The sequence below is a fragment of the Marmota flaviventris genome, chromosome 2, assembly GCF_047511675.1.
Source record: "Marmota flaviventris isolate mMarFla1 chromosome 2, mMarFla1.hap1, whole genome shotgun sequence".
NCBI lineage: Eukaryota > Metazoa > Chordata > Mammalia > Rodentia > Sciuridae > Marmota > Marmota flaviventris.
The window spans coordinates 181,490,598-181,513,347 of NC_092499.1; the positions used below are offsets into that span (position 1 = coordinate 181,490,598).

The 22,750-nt window shown below is 39.7% G+C and overlaps 1 protein-coding gene across 2 annotated transcripts in view; it reads left to right on the forward strand.

The window, feature by feature from the left end:
- Phf20 (PHD finger protein 20) overlaps positions 1–22,750 on the forward strand; it is a 126,082-nt gene that overhangs the window by 98,069 nt on the left and 5,263 nt on the right. For both annotated transcript variants that reach the window (XM_027945356.2, XM_071608894.1), the window contains 5 exons: positions 323–501; positions 11,177–11,276; positions 14,036–14,231; positions 19,787–20,192; positions 21,758–21,941. In XM_027945356.2, the coding sequence (XP_027801157.2) occupies positions 323–501; positions 11,177–11,276; positions 14,036–14,231; positions 19,787–20,192; positions 21,758–21,941 (1,065 nt within the window). The remainder of the gene's footprint in view (positions 1–322; positions 502–11,176; positions 11,277–14,035; positions 14,232–19,786; positions 20,193–21,757; positions 21,942–22,750) is intronic.

The following is a 22,750-nucleotide window of genomic DNA, read 5'->3' on the forward strand; positions in this document are numbered from 1 at the left end:
ATGGGAAGACTGAGGAAAATTTTAGTTCTGAGGATTAACAGACTGTGTAGTTCATAAGGAGTTGAAGCTCACTGACAGATCTGTGACCTCGAGCAGCCACTGACCTTGGGCTTCATACTCTGTCAGTGAAGTGAGGAAATGGATTTCAGTTCATTGCTAGGCAGCGTACTCCATTTGGACTAATGACAACTCCCAGGAACACATTAATTCCTGATTTCTCAGCCCTGGAGTAAGGTTATTTTCTACTCAGGACAAGCTAGGGTTTTATACATTTTATAACTATAATTTAAAATAGTGACTGTTGGTTTCCCTCACCTTCTAGAGGAGGAGAATTTGAGTGAATCCTCTTCTGAGAGCTTTCTTTGGAGTGATGAGGAGTATGGCCAAGATGTTGATGTGACCACCAACCCAGATGAGGAACTTGATGGAGATGACCGCTATGATTTTGAGGTGGTTCGTTGTATCTGCGAAGTCCAGGAAGAAAATGACTTCATGATTCAGGTGGGTTGAGCTTCCAGAACACAGGTGTAGGTATAGAGAAGTGCAGACTTGTCCCTGGAGAGAATGTTAAGGCCAGGAACAATGGGGGGTCATGTCAATAGCACCAGACTGAGTTTGCTTTTTGGTTCAGCTTTCTGGGTATTCAGGCTGCCATAAATAGCCTATTAATAGAATAAGAGAGGACTTATAAATCCAAACTTCTCATCCTCTGCTGGAGGCATTTGGGGCCTGCAAAGGGGACAGGTTTTGGTCACACGGTGAGAAGCTAAATAGCAGGGACTCAAGACCTGGGGTGGCAGTTCAACTTTCTTATGGACCTATCTTGTCTTTGAGGTAAATTTTCTTTGTGGTATAAAGAAATGGAGACTGGTTTTATGACATTTCTCTTTCCTGTTATTTTCCTAACATCCTTCATCATCTTTATCTTTGGGATGTGCCTGTGGGGTGGGACCTCTCTACCTGTCTTGAGGAGACCATCATTGTTCCCTGGCTCTGACCCCCTCTGCTTGCCTTCATCTTGCCTTCACTTGGTATTACAGTTCTAGCAGAGGTGGCTGCTGTTTGGTTAACTCTGAAGGCCATCATAAGTACCATGGATATATATTGGCATCTGACTGGCCAAGAAACCTGAGTTTTCTTTAAGTCTCTTATGGTTATATTGGTTAGCATCTTTTTTTTAAGTTATAAACAATACTTTTTGGGCTGGGGATGTGGCTCAAGCGGTAGCGCGCTCGCCTGGCTTATGTGCGGCCCGGGTTTGATCCTCAGCACCACATACAAAGATGTTGTGTCCGCCAAAAACTAAAAAATAAATATTAAAAAATTCTCTCTTTAAAAAAAACAACATACTTTTATTTGTTCATATTTTATGTGATGCTGAGGATCGAACCTAGTATCTCACACGTGCTAGGCAAGCATGCTACCACTGAGCCCCAGCCCCAGCCCCAGCCCCCTATTGGTTAGCATCTTTTGGGAGCAAGTACAAACATTTTTGGGAAAATAGTCAAGTTCCTAGAACCCAGAGGCAAAATTGCATCCAGGCTTAGCAGCTTAGAATTCCATCTTCAGGGGCTTAGTCTAGTCTGTTTCCTAATTCTTCCTGGAGTTGATTTGGTTCTTTTAAAAAATCTTTTTGCTACTTGTTAATTTTCTTGGAAATTGCAAAATGATCACCATCCATGGTTCCTTTACACCTTCCCTGTTTTAACTTTTTGTCTTCAAGAGACTAGCTCTATCCAATTCTAAATTCCTGGGCCAGGAATTCCATCTGGGTTTAGATCAGGTATTAGCCTTTGGAATGATCACCTGTGAGGAGGGGGCAGATGTCTATCCTAGGCCAAATGCCAACCCTTGGTCTAATCATCTGGCTGCTGGTGGTGAAAGCTGTGGGTATGTGTGGTTCACGATGTACAAAAAGGCCGCCTAGGGCCTCCCTCTGTCATTGTGTGGAAGGGGTGAGAGGTGTTAACCAGAAAAGAGGGTATCTGTGGTAATTATGAGAAAAATACTCAGCCTTTCTGTCATGGAATATTATTTCCTTGTCTTTAAGTCAATATGTGCATCAGTTTTTGAAATTAACTTTTGCACTTGTCTTTTTTTTTACTCAGCAATCTCCTTTCCTTTGATTTCTTGAAATATTAAGCTTGCCATAATTTAAACTTTCAGAAAGTCCAGAGTGAGTAGGCACCTTACATTTTCACCTTTAATTTATCAAGTGTTTTTTAAAAAAACTTTTATTTTTGAATAATTATAGATCACAGGAGGTTGCAAAGAAATATACTACGAATGAGAAGTCCAGTGAACTATTGCCCAGGCTTCCTCCCATGCTAGGAACGCACACAACAACACAATCTCAAAACCAAGAAATTGATATTGGCATAATCTTGCAAGCTTATTCTGATTTTACCAGCTACATACATGTACTGTACTTATATGTGTATGCATATAACTTTGCACAGTTTGTCACAAGTATAACAAAACTGTCACAGTTTTGTCACAAGTATATATACTGTGTAACCAGTACAACAGTTAGGATACTCAAGTACTATCATTATTAATAATTGAGAAGTAAAGCCAAAAACAGATTTGTTTTTGAAAGTCACAATGTCTAGGCTGGCTAATGAACTGTTTGTTCTCCACCCCAACCAGTATGTACACGCAACATACTTCAGGTGAAACACTTCACAGTCTTCACAGTAATTTCTTTGATTTACAGATACATAAATTGTCTTCAGCACTTCTTGATATTAGTGCTTTTCATACCTTTTCGGCATCAGAATCCCTGTTCCTAATGGACTTTTTTGTAGAACCCCAAAGTGTCTTACTGGTAAAAGCTGTAGTTTTATTTAATTTGTGGTAGTGGGTTTTGAAGTAAGGGCCTCACTCATGCTAAGGCAAGCACTTTGCTACTGAGGTATATATCTTCAACCCCACAAAGCAATAGTTTTAAATGTTTAAGTTGAAAAAAAAATTCAAAATAAATAAAAGTTTAAAATGATTAATCTTCACTTTTAAGGTTAGAAATGTGATCCGCACACGTTCTCATGAATTCTGATAATATAGTCAGAGTTGTGGCCCTTAGTGAAAACCTGTCTCAAAATAAGAAAAATTTAAAAATAAAGGGCTGGGGACTGATGATTTGGAACACTTCAGCATATTGCTTGTTTTTCTCTATTTGGTTCTGTCTGTGAGAGAAGCTTGATGCACGTGGCTCTTGTCAGAATGACTTTTCCTAAACAGCATGCTGTGTTGTCTCTTTGAATAAATACGAGTGGGCGGAAAATCTTTGTTCTAGGACAGAATTATGTGTGCAGTACAAAATTATGTGTACTGGTGGGCTCTGTTATCTTAACATTTGGCCTGAACATTTTTAGTGTGCATTTTTTGTTTTGTTTTTTTAAATTAGTTTCATCCAAAAACGTACTTTTGTAAAACCTGTGGGATACAACTGGAATTGTTATATAACATGAAGACTGTTAGGATTTTTTAGTAGAAATTTTTTTGAGGTATAAAATGTTTATTTAAAAAAACTGATTCAGCCAGTTTAGCATTTTGAAATAAAGTTTTTTGTTGTTGTAGATGGACACAGTATATATATTTATTTTTATGTGGTGCTAAGGATCGAACTCAGTGTCTCACACGTGCTAGTCAAGCACTCTACCACTGAACTACAACCCTAGCCCTAAAATTTGTTTTTTCCAGGGTGGTTTCAAGGAGAATATATGCCAGTACTTTAATAATGGGAAGAATACCATATGGCATGTGTACCCTTGAGGAGGGGAGCTGTGAGATTGCCACGTAGCCTTCCCCCAGGGATGCTGAGTTGCCTGTGCTTTATTTAGTGTGAGTGTTAAGGAATAGCAATTCACTTGCCAACTCTGTGACATAAGCCATAGCATTTAAATATGACATGTTACATTAAGCATTGTGATTGAAGTTTATTCTGAATTTCTGATTTGTAATTTTTCAGTAGGGATTACTTCTCTTTAGGAATAAAGTAGCAAAGCATTAGCTTGAATATCTTAGATAACTAGTGTCTTAGAAATTGGGAATTGGGGGGGCTGAGGTTGTGGCTCAGTGGTGGAGTGCTTACCTGGCACGTGTGAGACACTGGGTTCAATTCTCAGCACCATATATAAATAAATAAAAAATAAAGGTCCATTGACAACTAAAAAATATTAAAAAAGAAATTAGGAAGTGAGAAATATGCAAATGATTTATTAAAAAAAAAGAAGATTTTTAGTTTCAAAGTTTCAACTTTGTTTGTCTGGGCATATGCCTTGGTAGCCTGATCAGATTTTGGCCTTTGAAGATATCTAAAGTGGGTGAATAATTGAAAGCTTCTCTTGGCAAGACCATTCCGCCTGAGCAGTATGCGACCCGTTTTTGATCCTTTGTAGTAATCTCTCCATTGATTTTTCTGTAAGTAGTAAGGATCAAGGGGTATTTGAAGGTAGACCTTAAAGTACCATTATATGCTATATGAAGACAGTACGCCTGGGGCTCTTGGGTTCACACCAGCTGTTACATGGCAGAGTTGGGAGCCGACTTCCTATCTCTTCCCCCAGCTCTCAGCTCAACACTTGGCTCAATATCGTGGTATTTAGCTCACATCAGAGCACCTTGGCTTTTGTTCTACAGGACATTCCTCTGCTGTCCACTGGAGCCAAGATTTTCCAATTGGTGTGTCTTATGGAGGGGCAGTTTCTGTCATTGTGAGCAGTATACCTGTTCCATTCAGTAACTTTAGCAAAAGGCACAAATTTAGAGGAAGATAACTGGAATAAATACAGTTAACTTTAAAATGTATTGATCATCTAGTTAGAGAAATAATTTTCTTTGATCTTATTTAATATTTGATTGCTATCAACATTTCTTGAGTATATTACTATTTAAAAAATTTTAATTGTTGATGGACTTTTATTTTATTTATTCCTATGTGGTGCTAAGAATTGAACCCAGTGCCTCACACATGCCAGGCAAGTGCTCTTCCACTGATCTACAACCCCAGTCCTGAGTGTATTATTATTTGATTTTATTAACCAGTACTTATTTAAATCATTGAAGGTTAAAATCCTGCTTAATAATCATGAGTATTTGAGAAATCTGGGTACCACATGAACACGAGAAAACACATTTGATATTTAAATTATTTTAATTGCTCTAGAGCAGATTTTGGCAAACTGTAAATGGCTAGATAATAAGTATTTTAAGCTTCAAGGACCATACGATTTTGTCACAACTATTCAGAAGCTGCTACAAACAGTTATAGACGATATGTAAAACATGGATTTGTTCGTATAATATTTTATAAAAACAAGATTCTAGCTGAATTTGGCTCATAGACCTTAGTTTGCTGACTTTTACCCAAGAGCAATAAATATATATTAGGTGCCAAACTTCAGGGAAAATTATGTTACAGCTTTAACAAGAAGCCCTTATTTATTTGTTTCATAGTACTAAGGATTGAACCTAAGGGTGCTCTACCACTGAGTTACATCTCCATTCCTTTCATTTTTATTTTTAAAATTTTTCAACTTTGAGACAGGGTCTTGCTATGTTGCTTAGGGCCTCACTAAGTTGCTGAGGCCAGCCTTGAACTTGCAGTCCTCCTGCCTCAGCCTCCCAAATTGCTGGGATTACAGGCATGCACTTCCATGCCTGTCCAAGAAGCCTGCATTTTAAGTTTTGGTTTAAAAAAAAAAAAAAATTTTTTTTAATTGTATATGGACGCAATGCCTTTATTTTTATGTGGTGCTGAGGATTATACCCAGTGTCTCACACGTGCTAGGCAAGCGCTCTACCACTGAACTATAGCCCAGGCCCCCCATATTTTAACTTTTTTTTTTTTTAAACTGCACTCTCATAATTCACCAAAGAAAATTTTGTCCCTATCTCATTCCGACTTTGTGTTCTTTGTGTATCCTTCCAGAAATATTCTGAGGCTAAACTAACAAATATATAACATTTAAATCATTTTAAATCATTTTAAAGCATATAGTTCAGTAGCATTAACTATATTTACTTTGCTGAATAGCCATCTTTATTTACTTTTTTTTTTGTCTAAACACAGTGTTAGTTTTTTTTATTTTTTTGGTTTTTGTTTTTGTTACTAGAGATTGAACCCAGTAGTGTATTACCACTGACCTGCATCGCCAGCCCTTTTTATTTATTTATTTTTTTTGTTTTAGGATACGGTCTCACTAAGTTGCTGAGGCTGGCCTCAAAACTTGTGATCCTCCTCTCCCAAGTTGCTGGGATTATAGGTGTGTGCTACTGCATTTGTAGTAATAATTTTAAATTATTTCACATTTGTGTAAGCATATCTATCAGAACACATTTTGGAAGTAGAACTCCTAGGCCAAAGGGTATATATATTTATAATTTTGACAAATAATTACTAGTTGCCATAGCAATATTTTTTTTGCAAATATTTATTTTTAGTTGTAGTTGTCAGTAACTTTATTTATTTATTTATATGCCTTTATATTATTTTCATGTGAAGCTGAGGATGGAACCAGGGCCTCTTACGTGCTAGGCAAGCGCTCTATTGCTGAACCACAACCCCAGCCCCACCATAGCAATATTATATATACTCTTTTTTTTAATGTTCAATATGATTTTATTTAAAAATTTGCAAAGCTGAAGGAGGATCTGATCTTTTGTTAGAAGAAAGCCTTTTTCACAGTATATATTTAGCCATTTTTGCTTTGTATTGAGTAATAACAGAAAAAAAAAAAGGAAGTTTCTGTTCAAGAACCTCACTCCAACCCACTGAGCAGGTGCCTGGCATCTTGTAGCAAGATAACATGTTCCATGGTCTTAAGTCCCACAGCAAATCCTCTTCCCAAGGTAACACAGTTCTCCTCCAGGCACACTGCTCTTACACAGGGTCCTGAGAATCCTTAATTTTTAAATTAGGAAAATGTGAAAGGATTCTTGAACCCACTGTCTGCAACAAACCCAACTATCTGTTAACTCTTGGCAATTTCAAGTATAACATACTTGAAATTTATAAGATGCTCCATGTTTAATGGAACAACTCAAATGTTAAAAAATTTCAAGCAACATGCTTTAATATTTTAAAATGTTACTTAATGAAACTTATTGAAACAAGATCCGCAGCACATTCTTGTACTTGGTATTATAAACTCCTACTGACGATCGCTACTTAATGGTCAAAAAAATAGAAAATGAGAAGAAACCAGACTATTGGGATATAACAATGTCTGCAGGGAATGTCAAGTTCTAACTTTTGTTAACTGAAATCAACTTGAAGAAAAATCAGGGGGTCTACAAACCACCCATATTATTTTAAATGATGAGGTAGATTTTTTTTTTCCCTTATGCAGGCAAATGAAGATAACAAAAAATCCAGACTTTCAAATGCTCTTTAAAAAAAAAAAAAAAAGTTCAGGTTATAGTCACTTTCACAAAAAAGACATTTATAAACTATGAGGTGGAAAGGTCATCCTCAGACATGTTCTATACTTGAGGTGGTACTTGGAGATTCAAGAATCAGTCTTGGATCAATCAACTTTCCAAAAAACCGTGATCTTCCTCTCCTGTGTCACAGCATACTCAACTATCTCGGTTCCATTTTCATTGTGATAAACCAAATCAAATTTCCCAGGTTCTTTCAAGGCAGGTGAGGATGATTATACCAAAGAACTGTCCAGAACCTTTGTTAATTTGGGTGTTTTGTCTTTGTCCTTTAGATTAATGAAAATGGGTCTTTTAGTATGGCCATTTTGAAACTTATTATGATATTTTCAGAAGATTATTTAAAAATAAGTTAGCACTTAGGAGACATAGCAAGTCACAATGAAAATAAGAGTTACATTATTTTTGCCCAGGGATAACTGATGTTAATATTCTGGAATATAAGTGTGTGTGGAATAGAAACAGGCTTTCAATGAGAATAACATTCTTAGAATAAAATATTTATTATAAATACTTCATGAGATTCATAATACTACAAAGAATTTACTGATATTTACCTTCTTTTTTTTGGTACCATAGATTGAACTCAGGGACACTTGACCACTGAGCCACATCCCCATACCTTTTCTGTATTTTATTTAGAGACAGGGTCTCACTGAGTTGCTTAGCACTTTGCTTTTACTGAGGCTTGCTTTGAACTCTTGATCCTCCTGCCTCAGCCTCCCGAGCTGCTGGGATTACAGGCGTGCGCCATGGCACCCAGCCCTTCATTTTTTTTTTTTAATTAAATACATGACAATAGTGGAATGCATTTTTTAAAATATGGACACAATATCTTTATTTTTATGTGATGCTGAGGATGGAACATGCGAGGCAAGCACTCTGTCACTAAGCTATAACCCCAGTTCTCCCAGCTCTCCAGTTTTAAAACCTAGAAAAAATAATGTATATACATATATTTGTCTGGTTTTATTTTATATTAATTCAAGTTGGTTAATATTAATTGTAATGGTTGATCTGTACATCTTTTTATTAAGAATTAACCTTCCTCCCTTAACCTATATTTTTACATCCTTTAGGCCAAGGGTTTGTCATTTTCTTACTAATTATATAGGCTTTTATTGGGGATACTGCAGGCGGATTGAACCCAGGGCCCTTGGATGTGCCAGGCAAGTGCTGTACCACTGAGCTACGTTCTCAATCCCTCTCCCGCTTTTTTTGAGTAGGGTCTCACTAAATTGCTGAGACTGGTCTTTAATTTGCAATCCTGCCTCATCTTCCCAAGTAGTTGGGATTACACGGTATGTGGAATTACATGTGTGTACACCATACTCAGTAGTATAGGCTTTTTATAGAGGTTTTGTATAGGCTGTAGTAGGAATTACAAATATTTTTTTTACCATTTTTTCATCTGTTACAAAGTTATGTATTTGCTATTTTTTTGGAGCTACATTATTTTTATCTATGAACTCAAGGAGTGTTGATACCTTTATGATACTGACTCTTGTTCTCCAGGATTAGGATGCATTGTCTTTATTTTCTTCAAATAGTATTTTAAGATTTTCTTTATAGAAATCTTGCATATTTGTTATGTTCATTCATAGATATGTTATCTTTCAGGTTATTCTACTTTCTTTTTTAAATATTTACTTTTTAGTTGTAGTTGGACACAATACCTTTATTTTATTTATTTATTTTTTTATGTGGTGCTGAGGATCAAACTCAGGGCCTCACACATGCTAGGCAAGCGCTCTACTGCTGAGACACAACCCAAGACCATGTTATTCTACTTTCTAAATTTAAACTTTTTAAATGAATAATATATATAAGCCAGGCCCATATGAAAATTCATCACTATGAATTTTGAAATTTAGCTGTATTCGACTTATTTTTGGTGAGTCCTAGTTCTCATGATACAAAGTCATTGGTGAGGCAGATTTTCTTTTTCTTATTTTGCAAATTCACATGCTATTTTATTTTTTAAAATATATTTTATTTGTTCTAATTAGGTATACATGACAGTAGAATGCATTTTGACACATCATACGTAAATGGAGTATAATTTCTCATTCTTTTGGTTGTACGTGATGTAGACTTACATAGGTTGTATAATCATATATACCCACAGGGTAATAATGTCTGATTCATTCTACTATCATTCCTACCCCCATGCTCCCTCCCCTTCCATGAGGCAGATTTTCGTTCTTCTCTTTTCAGTATTGGAGATTGAACCAAGGATCACTCTACCACTGAGCTACATCCTGACGCTTTTTATTCTTTATTTTTTTGAGACAGCATCTCATTAAATTGTTGAGACTGGCATCAATTTGTGATCCTTCTGCCCCACCCTCCTGAATAGCTGGGAGTACAGACATGTGCCATTGCACTTAGCCCGACTTTCATTCATAATTATTAATCTGTTTCTGCTACTAATTGCCTTTATTGTCTTATACACTTTACTTTTCCTCTCAGAGCTTTAGTTTTCACAGGAGTAAATTGGAGACTCTTATCTGAGGTCTCCCTTCTAGTTCTGCCCATGGTGATTTGGTGTGGTTAGTTTACTAGAAGTCTTATATTTGCCCAGGGAAGCCTTCTTGATGCTGAGACTTATTGACTTCAAGTGGTTGAGGATTGTCTAAGCTTTGATTTTCTATTTCCTTGTTGCTGGACTGGTGGCTCACCATCAGAGCCATATCAGGAAGCTCACTGTCCACCCCAGTGCTTATCTGTTGGTTGGGTAATTAAGATTTAGGAATTTGGATTGGAATTGTTTGAAGTGTCCTTGTTCTCTCTCTCTGGAAGACTGCCTTTTCTCTCCATTCCTTCCTCTCGCTTCAGACTGTGGTTCTCTACATGTCTCCCAATGCCACCCTCATTAAATCCTTCCTTTCCTTTTCAGCTTCCTACCACTTTACCTCTACTCTCCAATACCCAGGGAAGGCAGTAGAGCCTAGGGGTTAAAACAGTTAGTTATACAATTAGCCAAGTTCATGTTCTCATCCACTTTTGCCTCTTAACCAGTTGTATGATATTTGATAATGTTTGAATAGAATAAATGTGAAATGTTATCATGATTATTCCAAGGGGATCAAAGTGAATTGGTTGTCCATTAGTAATAGGAATTTAATACATAAAGCCGTGTGCTAGGCTCTATAGTGGGTGATTTGTATATGAATCATTGAATCCTCACAGACAGCCCTGGGATGTATATAAATAGTATCCCATTCTACAGATGGGGAAACTGAAGCCCAGGGATAAGTGACATGTGCAGAGTCACACAGCTGATGAATGAGCCGTAATGCAAACTCAGCTTTTTGTCACTTCAAGTTAGTCTAGTTCTCTAAAGATCTAAATGATTTTCATTCAATTCCCATAAAGTAATCAGGAAAGTAAAATCCTCTAGAAATGGAAGTGAAACCCTCATTATTTTGAGGTTAGCACTATTTAATATATCTAAATGTTCTTTATCTATACTATGCAGTGTCTGCTAGCCTCATGTATCTGCTGGGCATTAAAGAGGTGGCCTGGGGTACTGAAAACTGACTTTTCAACTTGTTCATTTAACTATACAGCCTCATGTGGCCAGTGGCTACCACATTAGATAGTGGTTTAGAAGTCAGTATAGGGAGTGCTCCCTCCCTTTTCATTCTACCTGTTCCTCTAGCAAGTGGATCATACTTGGTTAGAGGACACCTTCTGAGTTTAATTTTTGTTGCTTCTTTAATTCTAACAGTGTGAAGAGTGCCAGTGCTGGCAGCATGGGGTCTGCATGGGATTACTGGAAGAAAATGTGCCCGAGAAATACACCTGTTATGTTTGCCAAGACCCTCCAGGTAGAGATTTCTAAAGTCAGGGGTATTAACAGTATATAGCCTTTTCCTTAGCAAGCTGATCATGAAACATCCTAAGTGTATGTGATCTTGAGACTAATTTCTTCGGCATCATTTAGACTCTGATTCCTCCTCACCTTTTTAGCACATCTGGTGGCCAGTTCTCCTGAACTTACCTGTGAGAGAGTATGTGTAGAAGACCTGGCCTTGAGTTAGAATTTTTTCTTTTTTTAAATTGTGGTTGGAAACAAAAACAAAAAATATCTACTTTGCATTCAGTACAATATTGTTCATGATAAACACTTTCATCTGGCTTGATTGAAACTCTATTATTAAAGAATACTGAATGCTCCATGAATTAGCATTTCATCCTTGCTCGGGGCCCTGTTAATCTTCTGTTAGTGATCCAAGTTTTAGCATATGTGCTTCTGCATGGGCACCTTTTCCTTTTCTTGAGGGCTAGTGAGGAATGATATGTGGGTTCGATCCTTGGCTTTTGGGGGATACTGGAGGATTAGAAACCTGCCTCTGTTTCCTGTGGTGACATCTCCCACCTGTTGGGTCATTGCCACCTGGAAAGGAGAGGTGCCCTGGAGGGTAAGGGCAATGGCATGATTGCTTAGGACTTATTGCCACCCAGAGCAGTGTCTTGATAGCAGGACCATTTAATTTTGTGGTTACAGGGGCCACCTGTGGCTCTTGGGTGCCTCTTCCCAGAAGGGAGGATTGTAAACCTATCTCTCATCCTGCTGTCAGTGGGATGGTGACATAATCTCCCTTTACCACCTCTGCCATCTCTCCATAACTCCTGTCCACCAAATTCCATTGTAGGTAGACAATGCATGGGAACCTCTATTTCTGTTATTTTGCTTAATTTTATGAGATGGCCAGGTGGGTCTTCTACTCTCATTTGCTCATGAGGAAAAAAATTGATACAAATGACCTTCCTAACCTCATAAAGTAATTGGAGTTAGAACTGGTTTGTGGTGCCAGATCTCTTGATTTTTCTAGTTATATAGGGAGGAACTGACCACCATTGTTCATTTCCCAACAGATTCTGAAGACCTCTATTGTGACACTATCTTTATTTGTACAAGATTAGTGCATAGATAGAGAAGAATCTGCCTCTGTTTGTCTCTTTATCCCCAGGAAAGTATATGGTCAAGTGGTTAGACAGATGAGCAAACACAAACCTGGAAAAAATATGATTAGCCAAAGATCACTCCACCAGTTAATGCCAGACAGGTGATGAGAACCAGAGACAAAGGTTTTGACTTTTGTCTTATAAAATAGGAAGTGCTGTTCTGAATCCTGCTACTAGGGCCCTGCTACAGCAACTGCCTGTGAGGTTCTCCCCATAATCTCAAAGGCTCCCTAGGATACCCTTTAAATGTCTTTTTACCTTGTCTTTCTCTCCACTTTAGAAATTGCACACACTGTTTTCAGCATGTCCTGTGAACTTTCTGAACTTCTTGTATAAGTTTTTAATTGGCAAGACTGTGGATAGACTCTTCCTTGAACTGAGCCTTGAATGTCTGTCACATGTCCTGCTTTTTTATAGACTATTTGACTCTGAGTAGGTTGGACCAAAGGTTTTAACCTAACAGTTTCAATTCTTAAAAATGTTTTTAACAGAATCAAGTTGTCTCTCTACTGTGTGTGTTAGTAAAGGCCAGAAGTCCAAGGATCTTGATACGAGATTACCTGGGTTACTTCAGGTTTTTGTAGTTTTTGACAGATGAACAACCCACAATCTGGTTAGAAGCTGTATCCTAGCCTTTTGGATTAGAAAATGTTACTGAGTCACCTGTGCTTATGGTTTTAGTCTTTCCTAAGGAGGCCTTTTAATGAGTAGGACCACTGAAGTATCCCTGTTGTGTAACAGATGGGAAATAGAGGTCCAGAGAAGCGAAGGACGGTACAGTTGTAATAGGTGGTACAGTTGTAATGGGAATTGGAGCTTCTTTCCATTCTTTTGGTAAATTGATTCAAGGTGATTTTTGCTAGGCACTATAGCTACAACCTTGAACTTGATGGTTTCTATTCCTTTTGATTCTTAGAGGGATTGAGAACAGAAACAGATGTTAAAAAAGAGGTAAATAAACAAAATTTTGTTAGGTAGAGATGAAACTGTGGTGGGGAGGGGGGCATTAAAAGAGGGAATGACCCATGGTTCTGAAAAGCTCTCTTAACTTTGGGAGGTGTAGCAAGAGGCCTTTCTGAGGAGATGGTAAGGAACCACCCCTGCAGTGTCCTGGAGGAATAGTGCTCCAGACCGAGGGGGTGCTAGAACCAAGAGGCCAAGCCTGGGAAGAGGTTTTTTTGTGTGTGTGTGTATTCTAGAAACTAAGAGGAGGCCACTGTAAGGTTGGGGAGAAGAGGGAGGGAAGTTGCTGGGTACTGAAGGCCTCCATTAGCCAGAATTAGGGTTTGGGGTTTTCTTCAGTGAGCAGCTGAAAGTAGCAGAAGATTTTAAGTAGGGAAGGAAATGACATGATTTAAATTTAAAGATATAACTCAGGTTCATGTTCCACCTCTGGCCAGTTCTGTGAGATCAGGGAATGTAGATGCCTCGTCCCCAACACCTAGCGGAGAGTCCAGCATGGAGTCAGTGTAAACTGAGTGTACACTGGATGAATAAATGAACAAAATGAACACAGCAGTTCATCTTTCAGTAGTAGTTCATGCAATGATTATGTAATGATTAAATGACCTGGATTTCCTCCAGACCATGCTTAACCCTTTCATTGTCACTGTTTTAGGTCAGAGGCCTGGCTTCAAGTACTGGTATGACAAGGAGTGGTTGAGCAGGGGACATATGCATGGCCTAGCATTTCTAGAAGAGAACTACTCCCATCAGAATGCCAAGAAGATTGTGGCCACCCATCAGCTTCTTGGTGATGTGCAGAGAGTGATCGAGGTTCTGCACGGCCTGCAGCTCAAAATGAGCATTTTGCAGTAAGTATTGTACCTGAAACTTTCAGGAGGAGTCTGGTTTGGTACTGAATGGGGGTGGGATAAATTTGAGAAGTAGAAAATTCACAAAATCAGGCATACTGTTATATTATCAACATTCCTTTTTAAAGGTATCGACCATTTTTAAATTTAATTGTTTAATTTAATAATTAAATTCACCTATTTTAAGAACTTATTAAATTCTGAAAATATATGCACCCATGTAGCTGGCGCCACTATCCAGATATAATGTATTGCCAAGCATAGTAGTAGACGCCTATAATCCCAATGGCTTGGAAGGCTGAGGCAAAAGATAAGAAGTTTGAGGCCAGCCACAGCAACTTAGCAAGGCCCTTAGCAAGTTAGCAAAACCTTTTCTCAAAATCAAAAAAATAGAAAGGACTGGGGATCTAGCTTATTAGTAAAGTACCCTGGGGTTCAATCCCAGTCCAAAAAAAAAGATATAGCGTGTTTTATTTTGGTGCGCATTCTGAATTTTTTGTTTTTAATTGTGGTAACATATACGTAATATAAAATCTACCACATTAACCTTTTTAAGAAAAAGGTGTTTGTTTTTTTTTGAGATGGAGTCTTGCTATGTTGCCCAGACTGGTTTTTGAATTCCTAGGCTCAAGCCTAGTAAAGTTGAAAGCTGGGTTGAAAGCTGCCAAAAGAGTGACTGTTGGCAAGACCTGCTCTCTAGCATGATTAGTTGCTTAATATATTTGTTTCTTGGTGATTTGCTCATATAGAAATTTTAGGCTTTTTGGATCTAGACTTCTGGCTTTTAATGACCCAAAGTTTGAGGAGTGAAACTAAAGTGTGAATTTCCTTCTGTGATTATATTCTACATGTCAGATGACCTAAGTTCATGTAAGCTCTGAAAAAGATGTATAACTCTTACTGGAGTGTGTGGGCTTTTATAACCTACCCTTCCCCCATTTTTTTTTTTTTTTTTAAAAACCAAATACAGCAAGTAGGCCCTTGAGTAGGGTGGCCACACTTCCATGCTTCTGAGGTGGAGCCAAGTCTATAACCCAAGTCCTGGCTCCCATCACATATTGTCCTCAATCTAACTGCTTCTGCTCAGAACTGAAACATGGCTGTGTGGACTTTCTTTTGGTCTTGCAGGAACTGCTTCTCTTCTATAAAGGTTGCTTCTTAAGTCCTCCCATGAGCCTTCATATAGGAAGTTAGTCCTATAGGACTTCTTATAGTGAAGTTATGAGAAAACAATGACAAACTAGTGCCCTGAGAGTTAAGATGTGGTAGACCACTCCTTGACAAGATTTCCTTCATGTTGATTAGTTCTGAAGGCCTCCTGGTGCCAGGCAAGTGCAGTGTCAGGGCTCTGGGATGGCAGAATGGAAGTCTGCTTCCTCTTGTGCGCTCTGGAACTCGGAGGCCTGGCCTCAAGTTCTGGCATGACAAGGAGGGTTTGAGCAAGGAACATTGAGCAAGAATCTAAAGTGGTTTGGGTAAAAACTAAGCCACTATAATAAAGAGCCCCCAAACAGAGACTTTCTCACATAGTGAATGCTTAAGCGAAGGCAGAATTCTATTCATGGACTTGGAGATTTGATTTCCATCTTTCTGTTACCGTGGCATTCTCCTGGGGTTACCCTTGTCTGCATGGTTTCAGTTCCCTTCCATCTGATTGCTTGGGATTTTCCTCATCTGTGTGGTTCAGGCAGTCTCGACTGTTCTTTGGCTCTGTCCCTGTCCCCAGAAGAGGAAAAGAGAAAAAGAGGAGGGCAAGCAATTTTATGGACTCCTGACTTCAGGAAGGGCTAGCCAGATGGCCGTAGGCCCTGCTCAAACTCAAGAATAGGGTTGGGTGTGGTATAAGAGTAGTGCAGGAGGATGGATGCTAGGGGCAGTTAGAAGTTGTCGTGACAGGATCTGTTGACTTGAACTGAATCAAATGACAGCTCTAGATAGGATGTCAGAGACTAACTATCCCTCACTTATATAAACTAGGAAAGTATTACTCCGAATAAACAAAATTGAGTTTATTCTTAATGGAATGCCAGAAATTGAAGTAGGTGGAAGGTGGTCTAATGTGAGGCCCTGGAAAGCATCAGGTGATGCTCTTGGTTGATTTCCACCAGATGGTATTGTTCTCCTTCTTAACAAAATGCAGTGCTCTGTTTCTGTCCCATATTCTGGAGCTTTGTCCCTCTGGACTCTGTTTTTGAGCCTTTACCTTTATAGAAGTGACTTTGTACAAGATGTCTAACTTAAGAGGATATGGGAAGATCTTTTTAGTCTTGATCCTGGGAAAGGTAGAGATGGCCCCAGTTATGTCTGTGTACACCAGGATAGTCTCTGCTATCAGGGGCACTAGGTGTTCAACCTTAGAAATAATGTTTCCATTTGTGAATTTATTCTCAAAGACAAACAATAAAACTGGGAGTAATTTCAGAGCATCTGTCATCATAAAAAAGAAAAAAAAAGCAGCATGGGTGACTATACATACCTTCTTCAGAGGTAAGAGTCATCCTTGTGAGGAAGAATAGCTGAGGCTTCAGATCTTAGCTAGGAGAGTGAACATTATAGAAGGGAGGTAGCAGAAGACTTCTGTGGTTTTTAAAAGGGCAAGTCTGTACTGTGGCTCATGTGCTCCATGTTTATGAATTTCAGATGACAGTGGACCTGGAAGTTATCAATGACTTCCATCTCCCCTATGTAGCTATGATTTCAGAGGTGTGCTGTAATCTTGGGTGGGTTTCTGGTACAGGGTCTGATATCCTGCCTTGAGGTGACCCAGTGACCCAGGCTGCCTTGATACCCGTTGTTTCCTCTCCTTCCCCAGTGGATGGGAGTGTCATGGGATTGCTGGAGTGGGAAAGCTGAGAAAATATAGCAGGTCCTAGATTTTTAGGTTCTGCAACATGGCTCTATATCTCCATGTCCATGTCCAATTCCACTTCTGCAGGAAGACTTCAGGTAAGAGCCAGGGTATCTCCATATATGTGAGTTAAGTTATAATCTACTTTCAGTATTTCTCACTGAGGGCTGGGAAGGCTCTGTTGGCAGTTCTGCAGAGAGACAATTCTCTGTGTGGGATTGCATGACCATTTCAGGATGTTGTATCTCTGGATTCTGTGAACTAAAGACTAGTATACCTCTCAGGATTGTGATAACCTGAAAGGCCCCACATGTTCATAAATACATTTCTGAATGAACTACAAGTGAGTAGCACCTCTCTGTTCTCCCACTTGTTCACAATTATGCCCTGGAGGTTATTACCATCCTAACCATACTGAATGTACTGGAGAATCCCCCTGTTTCCCACAGCATCTTCTTCCCTCCTCCCTTTTTTCCTTCCCTTCTACCTTTTGTTTAATGGTCACAAGTTGTAATGGAGGTTCTGGGTGGTAAAGAAGAATTGAAAGGTGAATTTTATATATTGACTTTTAAACTTTTAGAAAATATATATTCTGTGGAATAAATTTTTATCACATATATAAAACTGAAGCTAAAATTTCACAAAATACCTATTTTTACATAATGCACTGTGTTATTTTCTGTTCTTTTTATTTATTTACTTATTTTGGTACCAGGGATTGAACTCAGGGGTACTCAACCACTGAGTCACATTCCCAGCCCTATTTTGTATTTTACTTAGAAACAGGATCTCACTGAGTTGCTTAGTGCCTCATTGTTGCTGAGGCTGGCTTTGAACTTGAGATCCTCCTGCCTCAGCCTTCCGAACCTCTGGGATTACAGGCATGTGCCACTGTACCCGATCTGTTCAATTTTTGTTTTCCTTTTTTAAAAATTGATTGCAATCCAATAAATTAATTTAACGACCTTCATTTGGGTTGAAGCTCAAGAGGGAATGATTCTGGGAGACTCTAAAAGTCAAACAGTTTTGTGTATACATTCATGTAGGCACAGTTTGTAACAGATTTTCAGTAGTCTGTGACCCTATAAAGAAAATCTTTAAAGGATTTTTCTCTTTAATAACAAGTTTTTCTCTTCACAATGGTGAAAGTAGAAGATTTTAGAAAAAATTTTAGAAACTTCATTATTTGGGTGTGCTCATACACACCTATCAATCTCAGCCACTAGGGAGGTTGAGGCAGGAGGATTCCAAGTTCAAGGTCAGCCTGGGCAACTCAATGAGTCTATCTTTAAATTAAAGTGATTGGGAGTATAGCTTATTTGTAGAGGTACTCTGAGTTCAATCCCTAATACCGGGGGGGGGGGGGAAAGAAACTAAATTATTATTATTATTTTTTTAATATTTACTTTTTAGTTGTAGTTGGGCACAGTAGCTTTATTTTCTTCATTTTTATGTGCTGAGGATGGAACCCAGGGCCTCACACATGCTAGGTGAGTGCTTTACTGCTGAGCCACAACCCCAGCCTGAAACTAAATTATTAATGGTCATATAAGCATGATAGTTACACACCCTGTTGCCAGTCATGATGGTATTTTGGTAATCAGGTGCCATTTCATGCCAGGATTGTTATGATTGTTTATTAAGAGCACTTGAGGGGCTGGGGATGTGGCTCAAGCAGTAGCGCGCTCGCCTGGCATACGTGCGGCCCGGGTTCGATCCTCAGCACCACATACAAACAAAGATGTTGTGTCTGCCGAGAACTAAAAAATAAACATTAAAAAAAAAGAGAGAGAGAGAAGAACACTTGACCACCAACAGAGTGCTTCATCATTCACTTAATTTTTTGTTTTTGTGGTACTAGAAATTGAACCCAGGCATACTCTATCACTGAACTACATTTCTGGTCCTTTTTTAAAAAAATTTATTTTAAGACAGGGTCTCATTTAATTGCTGAGGCTGGCCTTGGACTTGTGATCCTCCTGCCTTAGCCTCATGAGCAGTTGAGATTACAGGCATGTGCCACCATGCCCAGCTCTTCTGACATCTTTGAGCTGAGACGTTGGTCTTTTGCTTTGGATTATTTTGTGCTTTGTTTTTGATACTGGAGATTGAACCTAGACAGGATCTTGGTAAAGTAGCTGAGATTACAGACATATGCCACTGCACTCATCCAGTTCACTTAATTTTTATAAAACTCAGAGTTGCTTGCAGACAGATGACTAGCCCAGTTTCTGAAGAAGGAAGCAGGAGCCAGGCACTAGAGCACACACCTGTGATCCCAGTAGTTGGGGGAGACTGAGGGCAGGAGGATTACAAGTTTGAAGCCAGATTCAGCAACTTAGTGAGACCCTGTCTCAAAAAGTAAAAAGGACAAGGGATGCGACTCAGTGGTAAAGCAACCCTGGGTTCAATTCCTAGTGTGAAAAATGAATGAAGGAGGAAGCAGAAATGAGTCTGGTTGAGGAAGTTGTCCCAGCTGCACTGCTGATCAGCAGCTGTGTCCAGGCATATTCACCGATGGCACGTGTCCAGAATGGGAGTTCTCTGCTAAGGGACCAAGGATTTATGTTCCCTCTTGTTTGGAAAATGGTGGCATGTGGCCAGATGGCCCAAGTGGGAGCTGTTCTTCTTGGGAGAGTGTTTGGGAACTGAGAAGTCCTGCAGTCGTGCCGTTTACCTCATAGCCCTTTCCATGTTCATCCAACAGAAGCAGGGAGCATCCCGATCTACAGCTGTGGTGCCAGCCTTGGAAACAGCACTCAGGGGAGGGCAGAGCTCAGTCTAGACACATCCATGGCACGGATGCCAGGAGCAAGGAGGAAGCCTCAAGCTATAGAACTTTGAATGGGATGGTGGAGAAGCCTCTGCCGCTGCCCCTGCCCCGGTCTGTGGAAGAGTCTTATATCACCAGTGAGCACTGCTACCAGAAGCCCCGCGCCTATTACCCTGCTGTGGAACAGAAGCTGGTGGTAGAGACACGGGGCTCTGCCCTTGATGATGCAGTTAACCCCCTTTGTGAGAATGGTGACGATTCCCTCTCCCCTCGCCTGGGCTGGCCTCTAGACCAAGACAGGAACAGAGGGGACAATGACCCCAAACCCAGCTCCCCAAAGGTATGTGCTTTGCTTGTACTTGTTCTTCCTTCAGTGTTTGAGTGGTCATAAGTTTTTAATAGAACCATATTTAAATGTGCTTGTCATAGATTGTGTTTTGATCTGCTAAAATGGCTGGCTATCAAGTCAGGAGAGTCCAAAGATCATAGGTTCCAGGAAACCTTACAAAATGGCACTAGTGAGTGGAGGTGACAGGTGGAGAGGTGGGAAGTAGCAGGAGAGTAGGGTTGATTGGAACTTGAAAACACGAAACTAAGAAAAATTTATGTATATATTTTAAACATAATTGTCCTAGCAATAATAATTGTTAATTGTTATAAGGCATACTGTTTTGATAGAATTGTGATATCCTTATTTTGACTTTTAACTTTGCCACTGTGTCATAAGGAGGATCCCTTTCATCAGAATATTCACTGCTTTCAATAGTTTTCCAAAGAACCTTCTGTCTTTTGTATATTAGCCATTCTCTTTGGAACCCCTTTGTGTCATCCTGTAATCGCCAGTGTTTTCATCTTTAACTGTTCACCAGTCCCATTGTGCCTGTCCTTAGATTGTCAGTGAGGCTTTGTGTGATTTTGGAATTTCTCTGCCCTGGTCGTGCTTGCTTTCAAAGACTTTGTCTGGAGGGTTGGCATCATCAGCATTAAGTATAGTGCTGCATTTTGCCAAAAGGGAGCATCCTAGACTATGCCTTCCAGGGTGGGGATTACACCTCATTTACCCTTTGCCCTTGCCTGTGTCTAAACAGTGTGGGTAAGGACAGTCTTTTCAAACAGACCCAGTTTCAAGTCTGGTATCGGCCACTTTGTGATTCTGATTACTTCACTTCCTTCATGAGATCCTATTTCGTCATTTGTAGAATGGGGCCCCCAGACAGGGCCTCTCAGTTATTGTGGAATTTGTTTGTGAAAAGCTCTGAGAACATTGCTTTGCACATAGTAAGAGTAAGCACTAAATCAGTATTAACTGGAATTTGTTTCATTTTGAATGAATGAAAGGTTGAGATTTCAAACTCCAGAAAATATTTGCAGTTCTGAGGACTAGGTCTGCTTTCTAATACAAAATCAGAAAATACCTGGCAAGGCAACCAAGGGTTTCGGTTTCTTCAGGCAGTAGTGAGCTTACTAAAGCCATCACTGTGTTTACATATCTTATCCTGTTTGATCCTCATGAGCCTTCAAAGTAGGTTTTACTACCTCTGTCTTTGAAGATAGGGACTGGAGGCTCAGAGGGGAAGTAACTCACCAGGCCACACATTCAGCAAGAGTCAGAGCCAGGATTCTCCAAATGTGTACTGACCCATGTGCTAACTGTCATCCACATTAACACTTCTCTAGTAAGCTCCCTGGTCCCTGGTGACCCACTTCAGGCTGGGGCATTGAGCTAGCTAGGGGGAAGAATATTCTGGGCCACCCCAAGGAGGTGGTATTGGCACATTGGGTAGACTTCTGCTCAGTATCCACATGAGAAGGAGGAAAGGGAGATGGGGGTTTGGAGTATTCAGATGGCAGCTGGTTTTTCCAGAGGTTTGCAACTTAGTAACTCAAATGTCATCACATCCTCAGGTGAGAGACTATGTCTCCAAAAAGGTCCTACCAGAGGAAGCCCCTGCTCGGAAGCTGTTGGATAGAGGTGGAGAGGGGCTGTTGAGCTCCCAGCACCAGTGGCAGTTTAACCTGCTGACACACGTGGAGTCTCTTCAAGATGAAGTCACTCATAGAATGGATTCCATTGAAAAGGAGTTGGACGGTAGGGCTCCTCCCTTGGCTACCTGCCCATTGACATGAACTCTGTCTTCCATGAGCCGCTTTCTTGGGTTTTCTTGATAATTTCCCTTTTGAATTGGGGTCTCACTATGGTGCCCAGGCTAAACTTGTGGACTGAAGTAATCCCTGCCTCAACCTTTAGAGTAGCTGGGACTACAGGCATGTGCCATCACACCAGCTTGAGTTGCTTTTGCTTTCTTTTTTAAAATATTTTTTAGTTGCCAATGATCATTTATTTATTTATATATGGTGCTGAGAATTGAACCCAGTGCCTCACACGTGCTAGGCAAGCGCTTTGCCACTGAGCCACAACTCAGCCCCTTGAGTTGGTTTTTCAACACCACCACTACCATATCCATGCACACAACCCCTTCTCTGGGTGCATGTATGCACACTCAGACAGACAGACAGACAGACACATACACACATACACACCCACACACACTAAAATCTGGCTATCCAAGGATATCTATATTATTGCCTCTTCTTTTTAGCCTCACCACCCCCAAGATGTACAAGCCTTACTTATAGTATTATTGGGTACTTGTAAAGTCCAATAATATCAGAAGCCCTCTTTCTTGTGCCCAATCCCTTTTGTAAAAGGTAGGATGCAGGGCTGGAGGTGTAGCTTAGTGGTACAGCATGTGCTTAGCATAAAGGAGGGCCTGACTTCTACCCCCATTACCACGAAAACAAAACCAAACCAACAAAAGGTAATATACAGAAGAGCAGCTGGATCCTGCTTGTGGGAATGTGTAATCTGAGCAAATCTTTACTGACACATTTCTCTGG